This window comes from Sus scrofa, chromosome 14 (assembly GCF_000003025.6).
Source record: "Sus scrofa isolate TJ Tabasco breed Duroc chromosome 14, Sscrofa11.1, whole genome shotgun sequence".
Taxonomy (NCBI): Eukaryota; Metazoa; Chordata; class Mammalia; order Artiodactyla; family Suidae; genus Sus; species Sus scrofa.
This window is the reverse complement of record NC_010456.5, coordinates 11,800,498-11,826,465: the sequence shown is the minus strand read 5'-3', so window position 1 is coordinate 11,826,465 and position 25,968 is coordinate 11,800,498. Positions and strand designations below refer to the sequence as shown.

At 45.1% G+C, this 25,968-nt stretch overlaps 1 protein-coding gene across 1 annotated transcript in view; it reads left to right on the top strand.

The window, feature by feature from the left end:
- The window catches only part of NUGGC (nuclear GTPase, germinal center associated), a 50,479-nt gene continuing 24,814 nt past the window's right edge, over nucleotides 304-25,968 (top strand). The window contains 11 exon segments of the mRNA XM_001928603.4: nucleotides 304-460; nucleotides 8,435-8,524; nucleotides 12,794-12,898; nucleotides 13,667-13,775; nucleotides 14,543-14,765; nucleotides 15,260-15,490; nucleotides 17,995-18,028; nucleotides 18,031-18,203; nucleotides 23,266-23,441; nucleotides 25,383-25,401; nucleotides 25,675-25,764. Coding sequence (XP_001928638.2) covers nucleotides 8,482-8,524; nucleotides 12,794-12,898; nucleotides 13,667-13,775; nucleotides 14,543-14,765; nucleotides 15,260-15,490; nucleotides 17,995-18,028; nucleotides 18,031-18,203; nucleotides 23,266-23,441; nucleotides 25,383-25,401; nucleotides 25,675-25,764 — 1,203 coding nt within the window. The 5' untranslated portion in view covers nucleotides 304-460; nucleotides 8,435-8,481.

Genomic DNA, 25,968 nt, shown 5'->3' with positions numbered 1-25,968 from the left:
TCATATAATTCATCTCTCCCAGTTGTGCTGTATCTAAGAGTGAGTACTTTGTCTCTCTTGTCCTATCTGCTCATGGAAGGCAGTTCCATCTGAATAACTCTTATCCTCCAAGAAAAGATGCTGCAGGATGGATGCTGCTAACCTATTTGGAAAGGAAAAAAAAAAAATTCATCTGTAGGGACAGCACAGAGAATTAGTATAAGAGCCCCAATTTACATACGACTTAAATTTAAATGAAAGGAGCCAATAGCACGAATCAATTTCTGAAGGAGGAGTTCATCATAAATAGCCCTCGGATGGCAAATTAGTTTCACTTCCGCTTGTGTCAATATGCGTTTGTGGCTGGGGCTGCGAAAGGCTCTATACCCCAGCTTGGTTCCACCTTTCTAGATCAAGGTAGAGAAGCTGCCACTTTCTTCTTCGTGGAATCCTGGAGCTGAAGTGGAAAAGGTGACCGCTGGTAAGTTGTTTTTCTTATGCGATTTATGCTATAACTTATGATTGATTTAAAAAATAGCATTAGATTTATGGCAAAATGAAGAAGATAGTACAGAGTTCCTGTATAACCCACAATCACTTTCCTCTCTTAGCTTACATTGGTGTGATACCTTTATTATAATTAATGAAGCAACATTTATAATATTATTATTAACTAGAGGCTATCTTTTATTCAGATTTTCTTAGTTGTTATTGAATGTCCTTCTTCTGTTTTAGGATCCTCTCCAGGACACCGTACTACATTTAGTTGTCATGTCTCTCTAGGTTCCTCTTGGCTGTGACCTTGTTTTTGATGACCCTGACAGGTTTTGAGGAGTCCTGGTTAGATATTCTGTAGGATTCACCTCTGTTGGGATTTGCTTGTCTTTCTCATGATTAGACTGGAGATCTGGGCTTAGGGAGAGATGACAGAGTTGAAGTGTCATTTTCATCCCGTCTTATCCAAGGTGTATATTAACAAGATGATCTATGAACTGTTGCTGACCTTGATCATCTGGCCGAGGGAGTGTTTGTCAAGTCTTTCTACTGTAAAGTTATGCTTTCCTGTCTTCTTTGGAAGGAAGTCACTCTGGAAAGCCCACACTTAAGGATCAAGGAGTTATGCTCTCTTTCCTTAAGGGTGGAGCAAGTACAGAGACCACTTGGAATGTTTCAATGTAAGAGATTTGTTTCTGCTCCTTCTCTTAATTTTCCTAAAGTTAATTATTTCTTGAGGGAAAGTGGATTTTACTTTCTTGCCTATTTAAGGGAATTTTAAGTTTCTGTAAAAGTTAATGAACCAGAAATATGGAAAATAGGACTTTACTTTGAATTTTACTTAACAGCGTGATCTTAGGCAAGTTGCTAAGCATTCCTCCCCAAGAAAAACATGTATTCCAGGCAGAATTGGGGGCAGTATTGATGTCATCTTGTGCCTCATTAACTTTGGCAAGCTTAGGGGAGCAATATGAGAGGATACAAGTTCATTTCCTTCGCATGTGACAAAGTATGTTATGAAAAGAACTGCTTATTTTACTTACCTGTTCACCTGGGGGAGAAGGAAGGAAAAAAATCCTATCATCCCAGAGCCTTCTCTACTGTATCTACCTCTGGTGGCTGATCGTCTAGTTTGCACACATTAGCTGATGTGTTAATACTGAAACTTAACTCTTTTCCTTTGGGGATTTGAAGGCCCTTGTTTCATTTTTGCTTCTAAGCTAATGTGTTTAAATTGTTTCTTTGGAATGTACCTAGTTTGGAAGAGCCGTGCAATGGCCAATAAAGTGGTTAGGCAATTTTGCCAACACCAAAGACACTTAAAACTTAAACAAGGAAAGAGATTAATCCAAACCATCATCAACACCCTTGATTTTATTAAGTCTCCTTCTTGTCCTTATTTGATTCCTCCGTTACCTCCCTGCGGGTAGGGTAGAACTGTCGAGGACATAGAGAACCCTCAAGGCGACTAGCCAATGGGGACAAGAATGGGAGTTGGTTTATCAGTTAAGGTGGCATCTGTTCCCTCTAAAAGAAATACTTGGCCTGGGTAAATGCAAGTACTGATTTCTTGTTTAACTTCACCAAATATCTGAAAGTCAACAGCATTTGTACAGATCCATAAATGTCTGTAGCCCAACTCTGCATGTAATATCACATTTAGTCCCCATGATGAGCTCCAGATGTATTTTTCTATTCTCATTTTACATGTGGATAAACTGAGGCTCAGAGAAGTTAGGTGATTTTCTCAGTGTTACACTGAAGCACCAGAGTAGGTTCCAAAAATCCAGGCATTTCTGACCTCAAATCCTGATTCATTTCTTTCCTTTTTTTTTTTTTTTAATGTCACTTCCTTATTTTTATCAAGTACTATTGAACTATAAGTTTAAAACCAGGCTTAATTAAAACAGAAAATGATGTAGAAATAACAAGGCATAAAAAAAGCAAATAACAGGAGTTCCTCTTGTGGCTCAGTGGTAACAAACCCAACTAATATCCACGAGGATGTGGGTTCCAGCTCTGGCCTCTCTCGGTGGGTTGAAGGATCGGGTTGCAGTAAGCTGTGGTGTAAGTGTCAGATGTGGCTTGGATCCTGAGCTGCTGTGGCTGTGGTGCAGGCCAGCAGCTGCAGCTCCGATTTGACCCTTAGCCTGAGAACTTCCACATGCCTCAGGTGGGGCCCTAAAAAGAAAAAAAAATGTTTTCTCTGATTACATATCCTTTTGAGTTATACATCACAACCTAAAACATTAAAATATCAAATGTTGCATTGTGAGCCCACTGTACATAAGCATCTCATGCCACACAAACTTACTCCCCAAGGTGAACTTCATCAAAACTAGTCTAAACCTGCTCAGTGATATGAGTTCACTGATCACAGGCATATATGCAGTGGGTTGTCAAATTGCTATAAAAAAATTCCAAATCCTTCCTCAAATCCTGAGTCATTTCCAAGGCACCATTCATAGTCTGGAATGTAAGCCTGAGTGTGTTGACACCTTGTCCGTTTTGTCCCCAGATATGTCTGTCCCCAGCACCTAGAACAGTACCTGTCTGGCATGTAGTGGAAACTCAACAAATATTTGTTGAATGAATATTAACTCCTACCATTATTAATCTTAACTTCTAAGATATATTGAAAAGATACCCTTCATCCATTCAACAAATATTTATTCCTTGCTAAGTACTGAGCACGTCCCACATTTATTCAAAGTAGGAAATAAACCAATGTCAATGACTTTGCTAACTTCAGCATTTACATTTTTTCCTATTACTGCTATCCTGGGTTGGGGGACGGAAATGGAAGGAAACCAAGGAAAATGTTAGGAGGGATTCATGATGTGAGGCAAGGAAGGTGGGATGAGCTTCTGATTAAAGGAGAAGAAAAGATCTGGACACTTGTAATTCTTAATAAACACATTCAATGCTACTTCAGACACAGACCGAAGGCCATGAAATGCAGTACTCAGCCTCCCCCTGCCCGCACCGCGCGCGCGCGCACACACACACACACACACACACACACACACACACACACACACAGAGTCTGGCTTGTTTTACTTCTGAGCGCGTTGAAGAATTTTCAGGCAACCGCTTCAGTTTTGAGTCCCTAAGAATGTTATCAAGTTACCGCTCTCCCTCCCCGACAACCTTCACTCCTCGAACGCCTTCCTCCTGCACTACAGAGATTCCTCACTAGTGGGCGCTGTTCCCCCCTTCTCCTACTCTTACTAAGCTCCGGAGACTTTCATTACCTAGGACCTGTTAGAGGTTCCTTGGTAAAATGAAGAGAACACTGAATTTGGAATCACCTTGTGGCCTTGGACAAGTTCCTTCCCCTCTCTGGGCCTTCGTGTCCATATCTGTAGAGGAAGGGGGCTCAAGAACATTATTTAATTCCATTATGTGAAGCTGCTCTCGTGTAGGAGTGACCTATATTTGTGTCACCTCTGTTATGTTTTGCTTGAAAAAACACTAAGCAAATACAAACAGAAGAAAGGGAGAGTGAGAGAAGCAAGAAAAACTGTCAAAAGTTGCAGTTATTTGACAGGAAACTGGTTCTGTGCACCCTTCCCATATCTAGCTAAATATGCAGAGACTCTCATTTAAAAGATGCTATTCTTGGGTTCAATGCACATGAATGTAAATAAGCACTAAAAGCAAAACTTAAGTGCTAACCACATAGTTGAAATATAAGTGAGATAAACCACACGTAAACACCTTTCTCATGGGAGCCACACATGTGGACGTTTGCATCAGCTTCTCTACAGAAACAAATTTTCACAAAAATATACCATGGTTTCTGGCTCTCTTTGGAGGAGAGTGGACCCTGATATCATTTGAGGAAGGGCTCTGGATCTTTTGCTCCTCAAGGCAAAAGGAACCTTAAATTACAGTGATTTCAGTTATGCTACTTTTGATTACTTAGGAGCCCTAAACACTGGTACCAAAGTTTTGGTTTCAATGGCAGATGACATTTCAAAATAAGAACTTGAATCCTTTGGGCTCCCAGCTAAATCAGAGACCCTTTACCTTAAGGTCTAGTTCAGTCTTTCATTTGTAGAGGGGAAAGCTCCAGCCCAGAGTGGTACAACGATGTCCCTCAGGTCCTACGGCTTCTTTGATTTTGGCAAAGTCAGAACTGGAACCTTCCACCCTTGATCTCCAGCTTAATGCTCTTCCCACCAGATCATTTAGTTCAGCTCAATGGCTGTATACTGAGGGTCTATCCCATACCCCCCTAGTAGCCGATATACTTGTTTATAGGTTTTCCTTTGTAAGTGCTTCTCTCTGTTTCATTTCTTTCATTCTGCCTCCTTAGCCTTTCGGTAAATGATCCCTTTCCATTTCCCAGGGCCTTTGTTAATTAAATGGTCCCTTTATGCCATTCCTGGAACATTGACCAAAGGAATAAGTGAAGCCCAGTTCACCACAACCACAACTTAAATAATTTCCAATTTCTCCAAATTTCAGCCAGGGGTCACAAATAACCCGTTTACTGGTTCCATTGATGCCGCTGCAGTGGGAGGCTTATGGCTCCATATCTCCACTGCATGCAGCTAAACCCAATCCAACCTGAGAGAGTTGCAAGCAAACAGCCCTCGCTGTCCACTGTGTACTGTTGACTTAGTCAATAAAGTCCTGTGACCCTGAAGGAAGCCCAAACCACTGCCCACATTCCAGAATTCAGTGAACACATCTGCTTCTACTCCAAATCCACTTCCCTATCAGAAGGGCCTTAATCTCAGGCTTGGAATGGTGCTAACACTTATCAATTGTTAGTTCTTTGGGGCGTCATCCGGCTTCTCTTTTTGTGCCTGGCTTTGATTAGCAGAACAAGTTGTCCTGAAGGTCAGCAGTGAATCTGTCTACTGGGAGGATGGTGCATTTTGTTTTGTTTCCAATGCCCACTGTGACATCATGCCTAACAGTCTATGTGACTTTGGGTCATGAAGCTGCTCTCTTCAGAAAACAGCAGGTCTCTTTCCGAGGGGCCATTCCTACTTCAGTATCTAAAGTTGTTGACATGTGTCAATAGGTCCAACCCATGTGCAAGAGAAGGGGATTGCAAATGCACATCGGTACATGGAGGTGGGCATCACCCATGGTTCAGGGATAGACTGCCTACTGCAGTCTGTCTCCTCACCCCCAGGGATTCACATCTAGCCTGCATGTACCACACACTCGCTTCCTCCTAAATTCTCCAAAGTCTCCTACTCCTGCAGCATCTGCTCAAAATCTTGAATTCCATCTTTGAAATCAGGTCTAGGTGTGGAGGAGCTTACTTGGTCATAGTTCCTTAAGTGCAGCTCCTCATGTGAAACCTCACTCTAGGTGTATATCAGAGATAATAAATAGACAGCTATCAACTCCATAAACACCCAGTCTTCAATGGTCAAATGGCATAGGACAACTATTATAGATACCCTGTACAAAAGGAGTAAAATGAAACTGTTTTGAGGATGCCTAAGATTTGATTCAATCAGGCATGGGTAACACACACACACACACACACACACACACACACACACACACACACCATTGTTGACAAATGTTACCATATTTTTCTCCTAACTGTCTGGATTTTAATGTGGTTTAGCATTTCCAACCAGGAATTGGCTTGTGTCTCTCATGAATTTTAGTGACTTCACAGAGCCTTCCCACCACCAGCCTTACTGGTAGACATTTCAAGCAAGAACAGCATCTTGGGATTTGAGGAAGCCTTAAAATCCATCTAGTCCAATGCCATGATTAGGTGGTTATACCAGGAAAGATTCAGACACTGCTAGAAGCAGAACATTCATGACTCACTAAGGGAGCTCACTCCGTTTCAGACAACCTCGTACAATGGGAGGATGTTAAGCAAAAATGTGCTTTCTTGTACTTTCCACCTATTGCATCTGGTTCTCCCCTCTTGGGCGCACTGCAAACATGCAGCTCTAAGGTCATGTATTTGAAGACCACTACAAGGTCCTCTCCTCATCTTCTGCCTTTGCCTATATCATCCCTCCCTTAAGTTAAACATCCCCAGTTCCTATGGAGCAGTTCTCACCATTAGTGCCACTCCATGTATGTCCTTTTCTAGAGTTCCTACTCTTTGCTTTACTCGTTCAGCCAGCATGTAATCATATCAACAATGAATTTGGTTTTTAAACATCCATTAGGGTAGAATCTTATCAAAAGCTTCCCCTCCATTATTTTGTTCATTCATTCATTCATTCCGGATTATTGTCAGTCATTGCACTTCGTGACTGACATGCAACATTGAGACAAATGCGACCTGGAATAGCTCGAATGGTTCAGTAAGGGGGGGAGGGAGACATCAAGGAACCATAGCGAGGAATGTAACACAGCTGTGCTCAGAGCAGTGGTGACACAGGGGGGAATGATTGGGTATCAGCAGAGTTTCGCAGAGGAAATGCTTAAACATGATCTTGAAGAAAGAGTAGGGGTTCACCAGGAAGAAGTATGGAGAAGACCCTACACAGAAGCATGTTTCTTCTTGGATTCTCTGCCTGGGAGGACTGGAAGGAGATTGGAGTGTCCAAGAGGGAGCTTCAAGAGAAGGAAGGGACAAATGAGGAACTCTAAGGAAGGCTCTGGATCTGGCATGTAGCAGGGTTCCCACCACATTCAATCTACACCCATTAAGTCCAGAAACCATTTGTTTGGTTGATAGCCATGAGCCAAACTAAGCATCAGAGGCTCTTTGATGAATCGTAATTTTCATTTGTGGGTGATATGTAAATTTGGCACAGTCTCCCTGACCAACGGCCCGCAGGTCTCATGGGGGTTGACATGTCAGGTGGGCTTTTGCATATGTCAGGAGGGCTGGTGACTCTGAACTACGCAGCAGAGTGATTCAACATCCCAAGTGGAGAGGCAGTCACTCTGGGAGCTCCACACTTGTGCTCCTCAGCCCCTCCCCTCCCTGTGTGTAGAGACTAAGAAACTCCAGGACAGTATAGCCCTGCCAGCCTGTGCAGTGCCCACTCTTCTGAGCCTTCATGGATCCAGTTCTTCCTCTGGCCCCAAGCTCTGTCTGTCCCAGACTAGGGACAGGTTGGATCTGGCACTTCTTCTGGTCGTGCCTCTCCTTCTCTCTCCTCTGAGAGAGGTGCCCCAAGAGGTAAAGTTGCACATGGAGTCCCCAACAAGGATGCATGTCTTCCAGACTGAAGTGGGGCTGGGGTGGTAAGAAAGATCCAGAGAAACTCATTATTGCATCTCTCCTTCCCCACTCAGTAGCCCCCAAAGCAACTCCAGGGGACCCTAGGAATATTGAGGTTTCCATCCATCTCCTAGATACTTGCTGAGAGCTGCTGGGACTAAGGATCCCTGGCACAGGGGTTCAAGGCATATGTGATTGGGGCACCAAAGCAGCAAAGCTATACAGCTTCACCTTCAAGGTTCTGGCTTCTGGAAGTTGATTCTCTTTATTCTCTTTTCAGAGTGAGTTACATTAAAGATCTCAGGTCATATCAGTTTAAAGTTGATGGATACAACTATGGTTGAAAACTAATGGTCAAACACTGCTTTTTGTCATTTTTTGTTTCTTTTTGCCCCGCCCCCGGCACACAGAGTTCCCAGGCCAGGGATAAGATCTGAGCTGTAGCTGTGATCTAAGCTGCAGCTGCAGCAATGCCAGATCCTTAACCCACTGTGCCAGGCTGAGGATAGAACCTGCATCCCAGTGCTCCCAAGTCACTGCCGATCCCATTGTGCCACAGCAGGAGTGTCTGCTTTTCGTTACATTTAAAACAACATATAGTGGATTAGCTGTTGTGAGGGATTCAGAAATAATTTAGAATGGCCACTGCCCTTTAGAAGCTTGGAATCTAATTGGGGAGATAAAGCAAAAGCAAAATCTCACGTTATCTTGGGGTTTTCTTCGTATTTACCATTTCTGCTGTCTGCCCCTCCCCCAGTTCTGCCCTTTTGCTTTGTGTGTATTTTTCAGGCTGATTCTCCAAGTGGACAAAAAAACAGGTGGTTGCATAACAGGAAATGGCAGAAACAGAAGATTGTGTGGGTCAGGAGCCATGTCCAGGTAAGGTCCCTACAATATCCCCTGAAACAAATAGGAACTACTTACCATGATATGATCAAGGTCAAATGGGTCAAGACTGTATTTAACTATGGTCCTTGTTCCTTGCTCTTTATTCAGAAGCTGCTTTCTCATGACATGTTTTAACAGAAAAAGAATATTAGGAGTTCCCGTCGTGGCGCAGCGAAAACGAATCTGACTAGGAACCATGAGGTTGCGGGTTCGATCCCTGCCCCTTGCTCAGTGGGTCAAGGTTCCAGCGTTGCCATGAGCTGTGGTGTAGGTCAAAGATGCAGCTCGGATCCTGCATTGCTGTGGCTCTGGCGGAGGCTGGCAGCTACAGCTCCGATTCCACCCCTAGCCCGGGAACCTCCATATGCCACAGGAGCAGCCCAAGAAATGGCAAAAAGACAAAAAAAAAAAAATAATTACTTCAATAACAACTAAAAATAGCCTATTCATAATATAGTGAGTGCTCTGACCAGCAATTCAACTTGTGCTCCCCCATCCTTTAAAGGAAGGTTCCAGGAAACTATTTTGGATTTTCTGAGGGTAGCCTCTCTCCACATGGGCTAGGTAAGCCCCTGGAATCATTTCAGGTGCTTTCCTTAGAGTCTGAGTTGTAGGGTGAATCACTCTGGAGTCAGTGAGGGTGGCCTTCCTTTCCTAGAAGGCTTGGTGTAGGACCCCTGGAGACAAGGAGGGAACTCTCCCTCAGAAGATGCAGGGAAGTAGCCCCTGTGTGCAGAAAACAGGGGGAAGGGTGGAGTGGGTGGGTATTACATGCTTTGTGTTTTGAGCATCAAAGGGGAAAGAAACTTTTCTTCACTCCTGGGGATGCATTCCCTTAGGGGCAAGAGAAGCGGTGTTTCTGGGTCAGTGAGGTGGTGCTAGCATCTGAGGAATGGCTGGGCTTGCAAACTGAAAGAACTGCAACTTTAGGGATTCTTGGTTGAGCTTAGCCCAGAAGGCTTGGGGCTTTCTGCTTAGGTGTGTGGCAGGCTCCCACAACGATCTAGATCAACAGAGCCTGTATTGGAATCACTTGTCAAAAGCGACACCTTGTGGCAGCAAAGAGCAACAGCAGCAAAGGCTAAGGTAGACTTCATCCACATGTCTCTGCTCTTTCCTCTCCTAAGTCAGTGTAAAATGCTGGAAAAAGTTTGGGAGTACTTGAGCAATTACAGGGAAGAATAAGAAATGTGGCCAGTTAACACCAATTCATTCTGGTTAAAATTTGATATAAAAGCACTACCCCCCTATGTTTCGTCTTGAAAACGAGTGGTATATACACACGATGGAAATGTTACTCAGCCATAAAAAGAATGCAATAATGCCATTTGCAGCAACATGGATGGGCCTAGAGATTATCATACTAAGTGAAGTAAGTCAAAGACAAATATACGATATGACTTATATGTGGAATCTTAACAAATGATACAAATGAACTTACTTAGAAAGCAGAAATACACTCATAGACATAGAAAACAAACTTATGGTTACCAAAGGAGAAAAGGCAGAGAGGGATAAATTAGGAGTTTGGGATTAAAAATACACATACTACTATATATAAAATAGATAACAAGGACCTACTGTATAGCACAGGGTACTATACTAAATATCTTGTAATAACCTATAATGGAAAAGAATCTAAAAAGTATATATACATTTTTAGACCGAACCACTTTGCTGTACATGTGAAACTAACAGAACATTGTAAATCAACTGTATTTCAATTAAAAAAACCCCCCACTACCCTTAAATAGTTTAAATCCCAGATGGGGATTTAAACTGGAGAAACTTTCCACATGGTTTTTCATTTTAGAAATTGAAGAAAAAGTTTAAAACCTTGCTGTTTTAACTGATTTTTCAAGGCTCGCTTGAGTTGAGACCCAAGCTTCCAAACTTTTATCGGATTAATTTCCAGTCCTTACGAGTTGCAATAGAGGTTGTGGATATACAGGTTGTTCTGAGACTTTTATACATGTGACTAAGATACTGCACAAACATTGTTTACACAAAAGGGCAACTGAGTTATAAAGTCATAATCAAGGCCCTGCATCCTTTTACTTTCTTTCCACAGGCACTTGTAGAAATACCTTGGAATCTCAAGACACTTTTTTTTTTTTTTGTCTTTTTGTCTTTTTGCCATTTCTTGGGCCACTCCTGCGGCATATGGAGTTTCCCAGGCTAGGGGTCGAACTGGAGCTGTAGCCGCTGGCCTACACCACAGCCACAGCAACGCGGGATCCAAGCCACATCTGCAACCTACACCACAGCTCACGGCAACGCCGGATCCTTAATCCGCTGAGCAAGGCCAGGGATCGAACCCGCAACCTCATGGTTCCTAGTCAGATTCGTTAACCACTGAGCCACAATGGGAACTCCTCAAGACACTTTTTATAACACAGACTAAGGTGTTCTCCAGCGAGCTGCTGGCCTGGGGGCCTGAGTGGCATGGTGTTTTCCTTCTCTGCCCATTGCTCTCCAGCTCTGGCCAGTGGGCCAGTGACCACTTGGTGATTAGTTCTAGGGCAGTCCTCCAACTGAGCCAGCAGGAATGGTTTGAACAGAGCCTCCCTTGTAAAGTTAGAAGGTTTAGACAGCAGGGCCGAAGGACAAGGTCTTCTGATTCTGCCCCCCACCCCACCCCATCCGTGAGCATGAGAGGGTGCAGACCCAGGCTCGGGCGGACAGTTGACCCTGCACTTTGACACGCTGTGGGGTGTGGGCTAGTCCCAGACCACGAGGACTTTGTGCTGGAGGACACGTGAAGCTGAGGCTGCCCGAGCTACCGGGAGCCCAGGGGTGGAGGCTGGGCCTTCTGTGGGAACTGCCATCCAGGTCCCAAGCCAAACTCCCTGTGATTCTTGAGGGAAGGTGACCTCCCAAGGTCATCCTCAGTTTGGGGGCCCCACGCCCATCTGTGAGCTGAGCCTGTTATGATTCTAGGGATCAGCTACTTTTCCCGGTCACCTCATGGCCCATGCCAACCCCAGGGGCACTGGGTGAGGACCATTTCCAAAAGCCTTAACGCCCAAGACCCACCTGTGCCCCTTTCTAACCAGGTGGCTACTGCTGGGGGCAGGTGGGGGAGGGGGGCGGTTCTTAAAACCCCTCCAAACACACTAGGTTGGTTACACCTTTCCTGAGGATCAGGGATGGGACCAGCCCTCTACTTGGTAACCAAGGGGGGCCTCTAAGAGGATTAATCCCTGCAGAACTACAAAAATTTGCCTCTGGGCCATTTCTTTTCTTGCCCCTATAAGGAGGCAGCTACTAACATCTTTCAATGAGGAAGGGAAGAAACCCTTCCCTCCCCCATTCAATCACAGAAGGACCTCCCTGGGAGGGCATCCTCCCAAACTCTTGTATTCCTTAGGGCTTTGTCATCCATCCCCCATTGCACACATGAAGAGATGGAGGCTCAGGGAGAAGGGCTTTGCACTGGTCACCGTGGCCTGCTCTTCCCTCTGCTCCCACTTCCGGTCCATTTCCCAGTCTGCAAAGATCTCCCCAAGGCCTCTCTCCTCCCGCCTTGGGCCTGGTCCTGGGCTTCTCTCCACACTATTGGCCTTTGGCGAAGACTATCCAGCCATCTGGGCTTCTCAGGGTTTCCACACAGGAACTTTTCATATCATTTCCACTTATCTTCTGGGCAGATAGATTGGACGCTGCATTTTGGAACCAGATGCAAAGTCCTGGGACTCTGGGAATAAGGAACCAGATTGGGGTGGCCTAACAGGCTGATTTGGAAATGGGCCTACCAGCATCCAGAGCTGGTGGGCGGGACCCTCTTTGGAGATGTGTGTTAATGGAGGTCAGGCAAATTCAGGGACCCTTGAACAATGCTGGGTTAGCGCACTGACCCCTCCCCTTTGCAGTTGAAAAGCTGCATGTAGGGAGTTCCCCCTTGTGGCTCGGTGGGTTAAGAACTCAACTATTATCCATGAAGATTCGGGTTCGATCCCTGGACTTACTCAGTGGGTTAAGGATCCCATGGTGCCATGAACGGTGGTGTAGGTTGCCAGTGTGGCTTGGATCTGGCAATGCTGTGGTTGTGGTGTCGGTGGGCAGCTGCAACTCCAATTTGAACCCTAGCCTGGGAAGCTCTATATGCAGCAGGTGTGGCCCTAAAAAAAAAAAAAAAAAAAAGAAAAGGAAAAAGCAAATCCACATAGAAGCAGATCTGCACAGTTCAGACCTGTATTGTTGAGAGGTATGCTCTGCCCCTAAGACCTATAATTTTATATAACCTCTGTTTATCTCCAGTTGATGATGATTTATTTAAAGAACCAATGAGAAAAAGAAGACGGTCAGATCGGGACCAGCGTTTCCGAGCATTTCCCACGATGGAACAAAGCGCCCTTAAGGAATGTGAGTGTCCTGATACGCGTGCTGTATTGCTTGCTTTAATGCGACTCTGTTCTTTTCCAAATGTGAGAAAACGCTCAAAGGAAGAGAAGGTTACACTCGGAAGCAGGCTGGAACACCTCCAAATGATCTTGATCCGAAAGGAAGTCCCCCTGGGGTGCAGCAGGTTAAGGATAGGGCATTGTCACTGCTGGGGTTGCTGCTGTGGTGCAGGTTCAGTCCCTGGCCCGGGAGGTTCCACATGCCGTGGGTGCAGCTGGGGAAGGGGGGTAAAATTAACCACCCCCCCCAAAAAAGAGGCCTCTTAGTCTCTGCAGAAACAAGGAGTAGGACAATTCACTCTTGGAAGCTAGAAAGGAGGCTTGTTGCAAAAATAATCTCTTCCCGATTAGAACTGGGAAAATGGTTGTTTTGATGCTTTCATGGGTATGATGTGATATGATATGATTTTTTTTTGATATGGGGTCCTTGCATTTTTTTAAAGAAAAAAATGACCACAGAAGAGAAGAATCTAGAAAGGCTCCAGCCCATGGAGAAGTGTATGCTGACGTCTGTAACATGGACTTTCAGAGCAGGCTGGCTCCTGGGGAGGCTCTTGTTACCTATGATCACCTTCCCCGAGCTGTTCCCTTGAGTGTGTCAGATAACTTGCTCTCTTGTTTAATTAGCTTTTCCTCCTTCTCTGCAGTATTGAGCAGACCCCTCCTAGGGAGTCCTATTACTTGATCCCTGTCAGGTCCACCTCCGCTGAGACATCTCTCTCGATTCCAGATGAAAAATTGGAGTCACGGACCAGAAGGGTTTTGAGCAACACTTACCAGAAACTTCTTCAGTCTGTGTTCCTGGATGACAGCATCCCTAATGGCATCAAGTACCTCATGTGAGTCTGATATCAGCTGGTGGAAGATGCTTTTCTCCAACAAGGAAAGGGAATTTTCCATTAGAAACCTAGCAAAGAAGGCCAGAAAGTTCTGTAGCTACAGGTCATTCTTCTTATTACCGATAATTGACATTCATTGAGTTGGCCCTGTTGCTAGGTGATCCTCTGAGTTCTGTACATTCACCAAATTTCATTTAACTGTCCCAATACCCTTGAGAGTAGAGCGATTATTATCATCATCATCCCCATTTTACTGACATTGAGGCATAGAAAGCCCAAGACCTTGTCCAAGTCACACTCTGGTAAGTGAAAGGGCTTGGAATCCAGCTCAGGCTGTGGGACTCTGAGCTTGTGCCCTCATCAGCCTGTGCCAAGCTGACCTGAAGGACTGGAGTGGTGTCCAGGCTACATCTCCTGCCCAGGAAGGCTCCCTGTTGTTCCTAATAATACTTACCCTCTGCACAAACTCTCTTTCTAAGCTCAAGACTGTGTAATATCCATGGACCACAAATAAGGTTACTTCACCTCCAGAAAGACACTGTCGAGTTTATGTAGACTTATCATTACCAAGTATTTTTGCAGCATCTCTTTTGATCCTCAGGACAAAACCGAGGTAAATAGTCCCCTTTGGCGGAGGAGAGAGCAGAGACTCAGAAAGAGGGGTTGACTTGCCCAGATTAGAACTCAGTTGCTTTGCATTCTGCTCTGATGTTCTTCCTCACGATGCTTTGATGCCCTGACAATGAGCATTTTTAAAACTGATCTAGAAACAGGCTTCTTGCCTTGATTGAAAAGCCACCGTTGGACCCCATCTACATTGGATTGTTTGGAAGCACTGGGGCTGGGAAGAGCTCCCTGATCAATGCTATCATTCAGCAAGCCATGTTTCTGCCAGTGTCTGGAGAAAGTATATGTACGTCTTGTATTGTTCAAGTGCGCTCGGGCTGCTGTGAGCTGTATGAGGCCAAGATCCACCTCCTCTCCGACCAGGTAAGGGTTTCCCTCCCTGCCTCCTTCCTTCCCTCCTCCCTCCTTAACCTTTTCCCCTCCCCCTTTCTCTCCTTCCCTCCCTCCCTGTTTTTTTCCTCTCTCCCTCTTTTTTCCTCCTCCTCTTTTTTCCTCCTTCCCTTTCTTTCTTTCCTTCTCCCCCTCTCTCACAGATTAACATTATATTCCTTGTAATCATAGCTCCCGTCTTTGTTGCATGAACAAGAACATAGGACAGAATGAGACATTTCAACAGAACAAGCTAGGGTTCTGGCCTGGGTCCCATCTCAACTCGTTACAAGACTTTGGGCAAGATGTTTCTCTCTTCGGGGTCCTATTTCCTGATAGACAAGGGGGTTGGATCAGATGATCCCCAGATAGATTCAATGACTTTAGATTTCCTGAGTTGCAGCCCCTGCCTTCCACAGGCACAATGGAAAGCCCCCTTGTCTTCTGTATTTGTGTCATGGGGGCTTGGCCCTACTCTGCCTTGGCAGGAGTGGAAGGAAGAGCTGAAGAACCTAGTGAAGCTCCTGAACAGGACTGAGGAGCTGGGCAGAGAAGAGGAGGATGCATGGAATAAGGATGAAGCGCTGGAAGAAGCCATTTGGAAGCTACAAATGCTTTATGGACACGGGGCGGAAAGGAAGAGCTACGAGGAGTTACTAAGGGCAAAGCCCATAGGAAAGATCCCCCCCTCCAGAGTCATCACCCTCAAGGCAGAAGAGGTAGCGTCACAAGGTTTTTCTTTATTTTATCATGAATCTCAAGGATAGCAATTAAATCTATGTAGGGGATTTGCACAAGGCACAGTGTTTCTATTGGACATAAGTAGATACCAAAATCAAAAGTAACCATGACCAAGTGATTTTTCATTACTCATGGCTGTCAAGTGGGAATTTTTCTTTTTCTTTTTTTCTTTTCTTTTCTTTTCTTTTCTTTTCTTTTCTTTTTAGGGCTCCACCTATGGCATATGGAAGTTCTTGGGCTAGGGGTCAAATCGGAGCTGCAGTCTATGCCACAGCCATGGCAACACCAGTTATGAGCTGCATCTGCAACCGATACTGCAGCTCACAGCAACACTGGATCTTAACCCACTGAGTGAGGCCAGGGATTGAACCCACAACCTCGTGGTTACTAGTCAGATTCATTTCCACTGCGCCACAACAAGAACTCCACACTTTTTATTTTATTGTTCAAATTTAATATATTTAATTCTTCCCCAAATTTTGAAATATTTGACCAGGCATACTTAGAAGTCAAATGAATTAAACCTTTTCAGGCACTTAGCTCTTATAAACTTAGAAAATTAGAAATGTAGTAGTTATTTCTTATATTTAAATGGATATTATAATTTTTTCATTTTTAAAAATTTTTACTGAAGTATAGTTGATTTACAATGTTGTAATAATTTCTGCTGTACAACAAAGTGATTCAGTTATACATGTACACACATCCATTCTCTTTCAGATTCTTTTCACACATAGATTATCACAGAATTTGGGTAGAGTTCTCTGTGCTGTACAGCAGGTCCCCATGGGCCAATTGTTCCATATACCTCAGTGTGCATATGCCAGTCCCAAACCCCCAGGCCATCCCTCTCCTCCACCTTCCCTTTGGTAACCATAAGTTTGTTTTCAAAGTCTGTGAGCCTGTCTCTGTTCTGCAAATAAGTTCATTTGTATCCCCCCCCTTTCTTAGACTCCACATATGGATATTATAATTAAAACAAATTATGTTCCTAATATCTAAATCATAGACAAAGCATGTTTGAAGAAACCCGATGATTACAAAACTGGTTACTTTATCTGAATACACACAGCTTACACAGAAGATGTCCATATCATATTCATTTCTTCACTTCTCTCTATTTGGAAATATTCCTTCCCAGTGTTACACATTTACCCATTGAAACAAAGGGAACAGAATTCCTGTCTCCATGAGTGAGGGCACCAATTCAGAGTTGGATCAAGAGTGCTGGACTCAGACAAGGGAATCTGAGTTCACCTCCCAGTGCCTTGTCTTGATCAGCCTACTGAGTTGAGCCCTTTTCTTAGAGAAAGCCCATGCTTTTTCTTCCATGTTGCCCTCATCGTATATCCTTTATTTTTCAGTCAAAATGTCTTGTATCAACCCCTCTCTCAAAACTTCTTTTATTTGATTAGAACTGATGAAATCCATTCCTCCCTACCCAGATTGCAACAAATCTCATGATTTAATCTCAACTCTTCTAAGAATGTACTTTGTCTTTCTTTCAGGACCATTCTCTAGATTTTTTTTTTTTTGTCTTTTTGACTTTTTAGGGCTGCACCCATGGCATATGGAGGTTCCCAGGCTAGGGGTCAAATTGGAGTTGTAGCCTCTGACCTATGCCACAGACACAGCAACGTGGGATCTGAGCTGTCTTGACCTACACCACAGCTCACGGCAACTCCAGATCCTTAACCCACTGAGCGAGGCCAGGGATCGAACCCACAAGTCATGGTTCCTAGTTGGATTCATTTCTGCTGCACTACGACAGGAACTCCTAGATATTTATTAACAAGGATGACCATCTATCCCAAATCTTCTGTCCCCTGAAATATCCCAGGAGAGACCTGGCTAATGGCATGACTGTGTCCTTGTCCCAAGATACGTGTAGGGAAAACCAGTAGGCTGGGAATGATTCTCCATCTCACCCAGCACCATCAAAAAATCCTAGAAATGCCTACATGTCAAGATGTTTTTGGTAACTTGGAAGATACATTTAAAAACCTTTTTAAAGATAAACTTCAGACCAATTTTTAACTCGGAAAATATGGTCACCATCTCCCTATCGATTTCCCGCAGTAGGGCTTTCTGGTGTCTAAAGTGTTCCTGTTAGCCGTGTGGGAAGGGTCCTCGCTCTCTAAAATTTAGACTATTGCATATGACTTACATTAATTTTAGAACTGAAATGGAATTTAGAAGAGAAAATCTTTATCCTGTGAAGCTATGACTCTCCTGAAGCCCTCCTACCTGACTTTGTTTTCTCCATCTGCCAGTTAAGGAGCTTGAACTTCCTCCTCTCCAGTGTCCTTTCTGGTTCTGAGTCTAGACCTTTCCAGGCTAGGTCACAGCCCTCCTGGTGCCTGTTGCCCAGTGTTGCTTTTTATGTGACTCGGTGTACCTTCGATGAACCTGAATCACAGCCCATGCAGGGTAGAAGCACTGGGAGAATGTCTGGTGTATGACCTTGGCCTTCTTCTTTTAGGCAGAAGAGCTGTCTGTCAAGCTGGATCCCTACATCCGACTCAGAGGAGGGGCTGGGCTGGAGGACCAGATGAGACACAAATCTGGCCCTTGATCAAACTTGTGGAAGTGACCCTTCCCAAGTCAGAGCTGATTCCAGAAGGAGTGGTGCTGGTGGACATCCCAGGCACAGGAGACTTTAACAGCAAGAGGGACGAGATGTGGAGAAAGGTGAGTCTGTTTCTTATGGCTTAGGCCCTTTCCCCTCATCTCCAACACCCTTTTGAAAGCAGGAAAGAATGCCCATCTTTCAGCTTCAGGGATTTTAGGAGCTCACTGGAGTTAAATTCTTCCACATTTGAAACCTCAGACCAGTGGCAGGATAGGGGTAGCCAGAGAAACTTGGGAGGGAGGAATCATGGGGTGGGCCTGGTCACTGGAACAAGAGTATGTGGCATATGAGAAGGGCCAGCCTTGGAGTGACCCAAGAGTGAGCCAAGGAGACAAGGCCGAGCTGGGAATGGAGCCCAAGATTTGGGTACAAAGCAGAGAGGCCAACAACTGTACATCAAAGAACCAGGAGGCTGTTCCCTTGCTTGGCTGTAAGGAATAGAAACTCAATAAAGCAATCCCAAGTTAAAAGGGGTTAATCTAAATGATATCAAAGAATCTCAGACCCTATCAGGGCCACCTGTCAGGACAGAAGCAGCTATTTTCTCACTCATCCTGTGCCTGGTCTCTTGTGACCCTGTTTCCCCTTGTGGGTCTCTCTGCAGAGTCCGCTTCTCTCTTGGCTTTGTCTTCTAGCCATTAGAACCCATGCGGTGGAACCAGACCACCTGAGCCCTGTCTCTAAATAACATTGCAGTTCATGTGCCTATGACTGTCCAGTGATAGTCTTGATGTCTTGAGCTCAAATTCCTCAGGAAGAAAATCTGATCAGTTACTGCCCAGCTAATGGATCAGCTCTCCCTGGATTAAGTGTCCATCCCTAGTGCAATCAGCTGTAGCTGAAGGCGGTGGTTGAGATGAAAGTAGGTAGGGATTCAATTCCCAGCAAATGGAGCATGAGCTGATCAGGACCCCTAGATGTCTCTGCAGCCAGGGAGTTAAGTATGAGGGTAGTTTGACCTGAACCTAGTGATAGGAGACTGGAGGATTTTTAAGACTTTGTCTCTTTGTTAGTTTGTTTTCCATTCCTCAAACACACACACTATGAAAGACAATGTACTAAGCACTGAGAATGCAAAGATTGTAGCTAATAATAATAATCACAGCTGAGCCAATTTTATAGCTAATAACCCAGGCAAGAAGGCTTGAGGCCTCTCTGCTGTCAACCCCTACTATGATAAACATCACAAAATGAAAAGTGAATGCAAAGATATAGAACATGACCTTTTATGTTAAGAAGCGTGTGTGTGTGTGTGTGTGTGTGTGTGTGTGTGTGTGTGTGTCTGATGCTTGTCAAAGCACAGCAAAAGCCAGATCCTGCCTTCTGGAAGGATACACACCCAACTGTTAACAGTTGTTAACAGTCCTACCACTCTTTATTGATACATTTCTGTATTGTTTGTCTATTTTGTGTGACCATGTATTACCTTTACATCTAAAAAGCCAAAAGCAAGATGAAACAATGTTGAGAAGTAGAGTCTTCCCTCAAGGGACTTAGAGTCTAACAGGAGAGATAAAACATGCAGAGGACTAAATATGTGGCAGAAAGTGAGTCGGAGAAGGACAAGGAACTATGAGCCCCAAAAGTAGAAATTACCTCCAACTAGAAAGCTCGTTCCCTTGACAAACACCTACTGAGCTTCTATTCAATTTTGCATAGGTTCCTGATGAACGGAGGCGAAGTCCTTGCCCTTGGAAGACTCAGTGTCCAGGAGGGAGGAAACATACTAATTACCAAACCCTATTACTTAAAAATGAGAGTGCAGGGCAATGACTTTGGAGGTGGGCAAGGCTTCAGAGAGGACAGTAAGCCCAGCCTCTACCAGGTGGAACTGGGTCCCCTGAGCACCATCCCAGGCCAGAGAGCAGCATTAGCCGAGTCTTCCCTAGATGGCTAAGGGAACGGGGCTGGGAAGTGGGGTCTTCCTGGATGTGGGGATGTAGTGGAGAGACGCACAGAAGCCAAGCCTGGAAAAGATGGGCTTTGAGACCATACTTCCTGGAGATGCTCAAAGGACAGGGATGCATGAGAGAGAAAGAAAGGGCATCTTAGGCCGAAGGAGTCAGGAGTGCAGGCAGGAGGAATATGGAGCACAGGACCAGAGCTGGAAGGGACCGGGAGGGAGAGCCAGTGTCTGTGAGTCATGATCAGCGCAGCAGTTGCAAAAAATTCATCGCAGGACCATTGCTTCTCTGTTATATGCAGATTTTAAGTTCAGCTGATTTGCACCAAATGAATGACTTGCAGGCTGGGTGAGCTTTGTGACTGTGGTTTCCAACAAAGATCAGAATGACAGCTTATAGATAATCAGCCTATGCACTGGTTTTACAGATGAGCAAATGTAGGCTCAGAGACAGGAAGTCACTTGCTCAAGACCACACAGCTTCTAAGTGGCAGAATTTGAACTGGAGAGCAGGCTCCTGCCTTCCCCACGAGGCTCTCCTTTTCACCCCCAGGCTGGCCCCTAACAGTTCTTTAAGATGGAGGCAGTCCCAGCATCTTTCCCCCGGTGGTCTGCTCAGGCCTGGCAGGAGAGCCTTTGTTTCTGGGGGGTCTCAGCCATTGGATCAGAATTGCCAACCTCTGATAGTTCCAGGCCAGGTCTGGAGAGCCACAGCCCAGGAAGGTGGCCGGCCTCTCTCACAGGATGGAGCCATGGCTGCTGCCAGTTCACATACACTGGGCAGCATATCAAAGGCACTGCAAACAGAGGAGCCAGCAGATCTGGCTCAGAACATCAGGCGGTGACAGTTCCCAGCCTGCTGTGCTTGGCCTCCACTGCCCTGCATTCTTGTGGTTTTGAGATAGTCCCTCACAAAAAGTCACTCAAGACTCCCCTCTCCGGAGGGGTGGGTGGAGGAGGAAGAGCCTTTGCCTGTTTCTCCAGCTGCCAGCGGCACATCCAAAACCCCTATGAGCTCAGACATCCCCTGTGCTGCCACTTAGGAGTCACCAGACCTCTCCAGGCCTATCTATCTCATTGTAGGAGGGAGAAGGGTGGGGGTGTGGGGGGTGGGGAGGGGGACGTCCCACCCCCTCCCAAGTCCAGTGGCTCTTGTCTTACTGGTTGGCTTTATTTGCTGTTCTCTGTCACTCCAACTTGACCTAATCCAGGAAATCAGGAGCTTTGTGTAGGGCCTGAAATTTAACCACTGCAACCTTTATGATTGCAATCTTCTCTTATTAATAAACATTTATTAAGCACCTGTAGCTTACCAGGACCAGGGGAACATAAAGGTGAAAGAGGCCCTGCCCTCAAGGAGCAGGAGCAGCCTGTATCTTCTACAACCTGATGGACTAGCTTGAGGTTTCCCTAAATTGGTCATGATTTGCCAAGTGGGAAGGAGGAATTTGTTTTATTTTCCTGCCAGATTTAAGTCTATCCATGTAGAGAGGAGGTTCAGACCTGGAGTTGTGTGGCTTTAAGCTGGTTCTTTGCCTCTTGGGACCTATTATGCGCCTTCCCGGTAAAACAAAGAAGTTGGTTTGACACTAGAGATTCCTGGGCAAGGGGTGGTGATGGAGCAGGTGAGGAGTCCAAACCCTTCCCCACCCCCGCCATATTCAACAAAAGCAGTTCTTTTTTTTTTTTTTTTTTTTTTTTGTATTTTTAGGGCAGCACCCTCAGCATATGGAGGTTTCCAGGCTAGGGGTCGAATCAGAGCTTTAGCTGCCGGCCGCAACCACAGCTGCAGCAATGCCAGAACCGAGCCACGTCTGCAACCTACATCACAGCTCATGGCAACACCGGATCCTTAACTCACTGAGTGAGGCCAGGGATCAAACCTGCATCCTCATGGATACTAGTCAGATTCATTTCCACTGAGCCACGATGGAAACTCCAAAAGCAGTTCTAGTTTTAAAAATCCAGTTTGGCAATTGGAATCCTTCCAAAGATTTCATTTGAAAAAGGCTCTATTGCTAAAAACAAGTTTGAAACCCCCCTGCTCTAGGTCAAGCTTTCTCAGTCTCAGTGCTTTTGGCACTGGCGGGTAGGGGGCAGAGAATTCTTGGTTGTAGGGGCCAGACTTGGGCTTTGTAAGATATTCAGTAGCATTCAGAGCCTCACCCACTAGTGTCCCCCAAGTCAAAACAGTTCAACATATCTCCAGACATTGCCAAATGTCCTCTGGGGTCAATAGATAAGAAGTATAAAGCAAAGAATGAATGAATTAGCAACTCACACACTTATTCCTTTCTGTGCAAAGTGCCATTCTGAGGAGTCCTAAATAGACTCAATCCTGAAGCTGGACCAGCTTTTCATTTATATAGAGATACTAGGCAAGTGAAACAATAAAGTAAGAGAAATGTCACAAGGCAACATACGATTTCTTGTCTCCTGAAAGTAGCATATTTGGTAAAGCATTAACATATGCTTTAAATGTTGTTAATTTCATAGTCCTTGGCCTTTGCAACTTGAAGCACATGGTTTCTGGCTCCCTGCTGCCATCGGGTGGCAGTGTGTTGAATATTCAGGGGTAATCAGACCTCAAAATGATGCCCTGGGGTAGATGCATGACTAGTTCTGGAAAAACAATTTCCCTTAGAGACAGCTGAGGTAGGTCAAGCCAGTGATGGATCTGAGACTGGAGGTCTGATTTCTTGAATTCTATCAATGACTAATGTCGCAAACATCTATGAAGCCTCTCGTATGGGCCAAGAACCATGCTCGAGGTGATGTGGATTTCAAACTGAAGGGAGCAGCCCCTTCCCATCAGGTACCTCACTATCCATATGGGAGGGGGGCAGAGTGGCGACTCTGTACCATCACTCTATCTGAAAAGTACTATGGCAGGTAAATCCAGGTGCTGTAGGGTGCAGGGGAGGGGGTGGTTACCCTGTGCCCGAGTGGCCCTTCATAGCCTCGAAGGGCAAGTGGAGGTCAAGCAAAGGTCATGGCAAGTGCAAAGGTGCCTAGAGATAGACGGGCAATTTACATCTAAGAAAGCCCAAGAAGCTCATAAAGCCAGTGCGTGGAGAGCGCAGTGAGGAGCAGTGAGAGGTGGGGCTGGAGGGGGGTAGGGCAAGCATGGAGGGCACCATATGACACGTGAAGGAGGCATGTTCTGTGAAACTGAGCCATTCTTATACTCTTAAACATGCTGTGGTCATGTTTCACAGACCATTGATAAATGCTCGGTGATCTGGGTCATCAGTGACATTGAAAGAGTGTCTGGAGGGAGAGCCCACGAAGACCTTCTCAACGAGAGCATCAAAGCCTGCCAGAGGGGGTTCTGCAGGGACGTGGCCCTGGTTGTCACCAAGACTGACAAGCTCCACTTGCCAGAATATCTAAGGTACTGTAATGGGCTTGTAGGGAGGAGGGCTTTCCTCCATGGGTCACGACTGCCACCAACTACAATGACGCCATACCTAGACCTTTGACCCATGGGCATTTTGGACCTAGGTAAGTGGTTGTCGGGGCTGAAAAAGAAGGCTGGAGGACCTCCTGGGGTAGGTTGTTTGGGGAATCTTCCAGAGTGGCTGCTTCATGCCCAACAGGCTGTGCTCTACACAGCTCCAGGGGCACCACCACTCACAAGTCCAAGGTGCAAAGAGTAGCTCCTGGGATGGACACCCCCCTGCAAGGATCTGGGAAGTGTAGACGCCCCACAGCTAGTGGGCACTTCCCGTGACACTGGCCCGGTACAGCTTGGAAGTGTCAGATTCTGTTTCAGATTTGCCTCCTCCTGAGATTTTAAACCGGTTTGGAGCAGGGTTCTAAGTTTCAGAACTTTGGCCAAAACTAAAAGCATTCTTAGAGTCAGACTCTAACAAAAATAATGGAAGGTAAGCATTTTAGAGTTTCATAAATGTTAATGTATGTTGTTGTCCATGCAGATCTCTGTTCCCCTGTGACTAGGATTGTAACTTATCTTCCATATTGGGGGGACCCTTTGAAAGTGAAAAGGGGTGTTAGTAACCTCTACAGAGGATCGGCAGATAGAAACTGATCTGTACATGGGACATATGGTCGTGGGATCTACCCTTGTAGATGCTTCTCTGCTCTAACGAAAGCTTCTTCACCTGTTACATCTGCCATACCCCCTACACCCACTGAAACTCGAGTCTGCTATCTCCAGGAATTCACTAAGCAGAGAAAATATTCTCAGTGAAGAACTAGGCTAAGGCTTTCCCCTAACTTCTTGCATTCATGGTCTAGGTGGGAATTTCAGCTGCATTATTTTTTCCCCTGCAATTCCATTCACCCCAACCCCTACCCCAGAATAGCATCACAAGCTCCACCTTCCAATGCCAGCTCTAAATCTGAGCATAATTCAATCGAATTGGTTAAGTGTTTATTGACTCTGTGGTAGGGGTAACAGATTCAGAAAGGCCTATTGCCTAGTCACTGAGGTCACTGTCTTAAAAGAGGGTGAAAATTCAAATCAACATATCTACAAAACAAAAACAGATTTACAGATATAGAGAACAGACTTGTGGTAGCCAATGGGGAGGTGGGTCAGGGAGAGAAGGATTGGGATTAGCAGATTCAAACCAGTATATATAGGATGGATAAATAACAAGATTCTACGACATAGCACAGGGAACTATAGTCCATGTCCTGTGCTAAAGCATGATGGAGAAGAATATGAAAAAGAATGTGTATATGTATAACTGAGTCATTTTGCTGTACAGCAAGAACTAACATATTGTAAAGCAACTATACTGCAATCAAATTTTTAAAAAAGAGGGTGAAAGGTATTTTCATTGTGGCTCAGCGGAAACAAATCTGACTAGTATCCATGAGGACTCAGGTTTGATCCCCAGCCTGGCTCACTGGGTTAAGGATCCAGTGTTGCCATGACCTGTGGTGTAGTTCATAGACACAACTTGGATCCCACGTTGCTGTGGCTGTGGCGTAGGCTGGTGGCTACAGCTCCAATTCGACCCCTAGCCTGGGAATATTCATATTTTAAAAAGAGCCTAAAAAGAGGGTGAAATACTGTATGAGAGGGATGAGCAAAGTGCTATGGGATCCTGGAGAGTGATGGCTGCATTTTGATTGGGTCGGGGGGGGGGGTGAGGGCACAGAAAATTCCACCGATGATCAAACTTTGAGAAATTAAGATGCTTTTCTCAAATGGACATTGGAGGTGGATCAGAGAGAGAGAATTTGGACTGAAGAAGCAGCTTAGGAAGAGGCAAAAAGGCATGACTTTTACAATGCTTTTGGGGCAAGTCGAGACCACCGTAACACATCATGAGTTAAGTAACTGTTACATTTCTCATTTCAGGGAACGAAAAGTGGGAAATGTAAGTATGGACTGGTTATTTTTTCTTTTCTTTTTTTCTTTTTTAAAGCTAGATTATGGTATAACTGATAGACCAAAGACTGCACACAGTTAATGCAAACATCTTGATGAGTTTGAACTAGTTGTTTTTAAATGATATGCTTTATGATTAGTGTTGCATGATTTGAACATGCACACATTTGTCTGGGCCAAATGAAGACGTGCATTTTATCCATGTATCCCTCTGGATAATCCTGGACTCTCTGCCATGCTGTTATTTCTTTTCACAATCCAGCCAGCTGTTCAAAGTCAGCGAGAGGCTGTTCTAGAAAGAAATGAAATGATAAAACTCCAGAAGAATAAAATCCTCAAGGAAAAACTAAAGGTGAGTTCACAGGTCCTTCTATGCCTTTTGCTGCTTTTCAACCACTCAGATTTTGAGTAACAAATGCCTTGTTGGTCTTATGGGGTAGCGTGGGCAAAAGGTTTGGAGTAGACAATTCAGATTTAACTTAGTCCTGTTGATTAATAACTTGGTGACCTTGGCAGATTATCACACGTCGGCGTGTTGGTAGAGGAATGCAGAGGG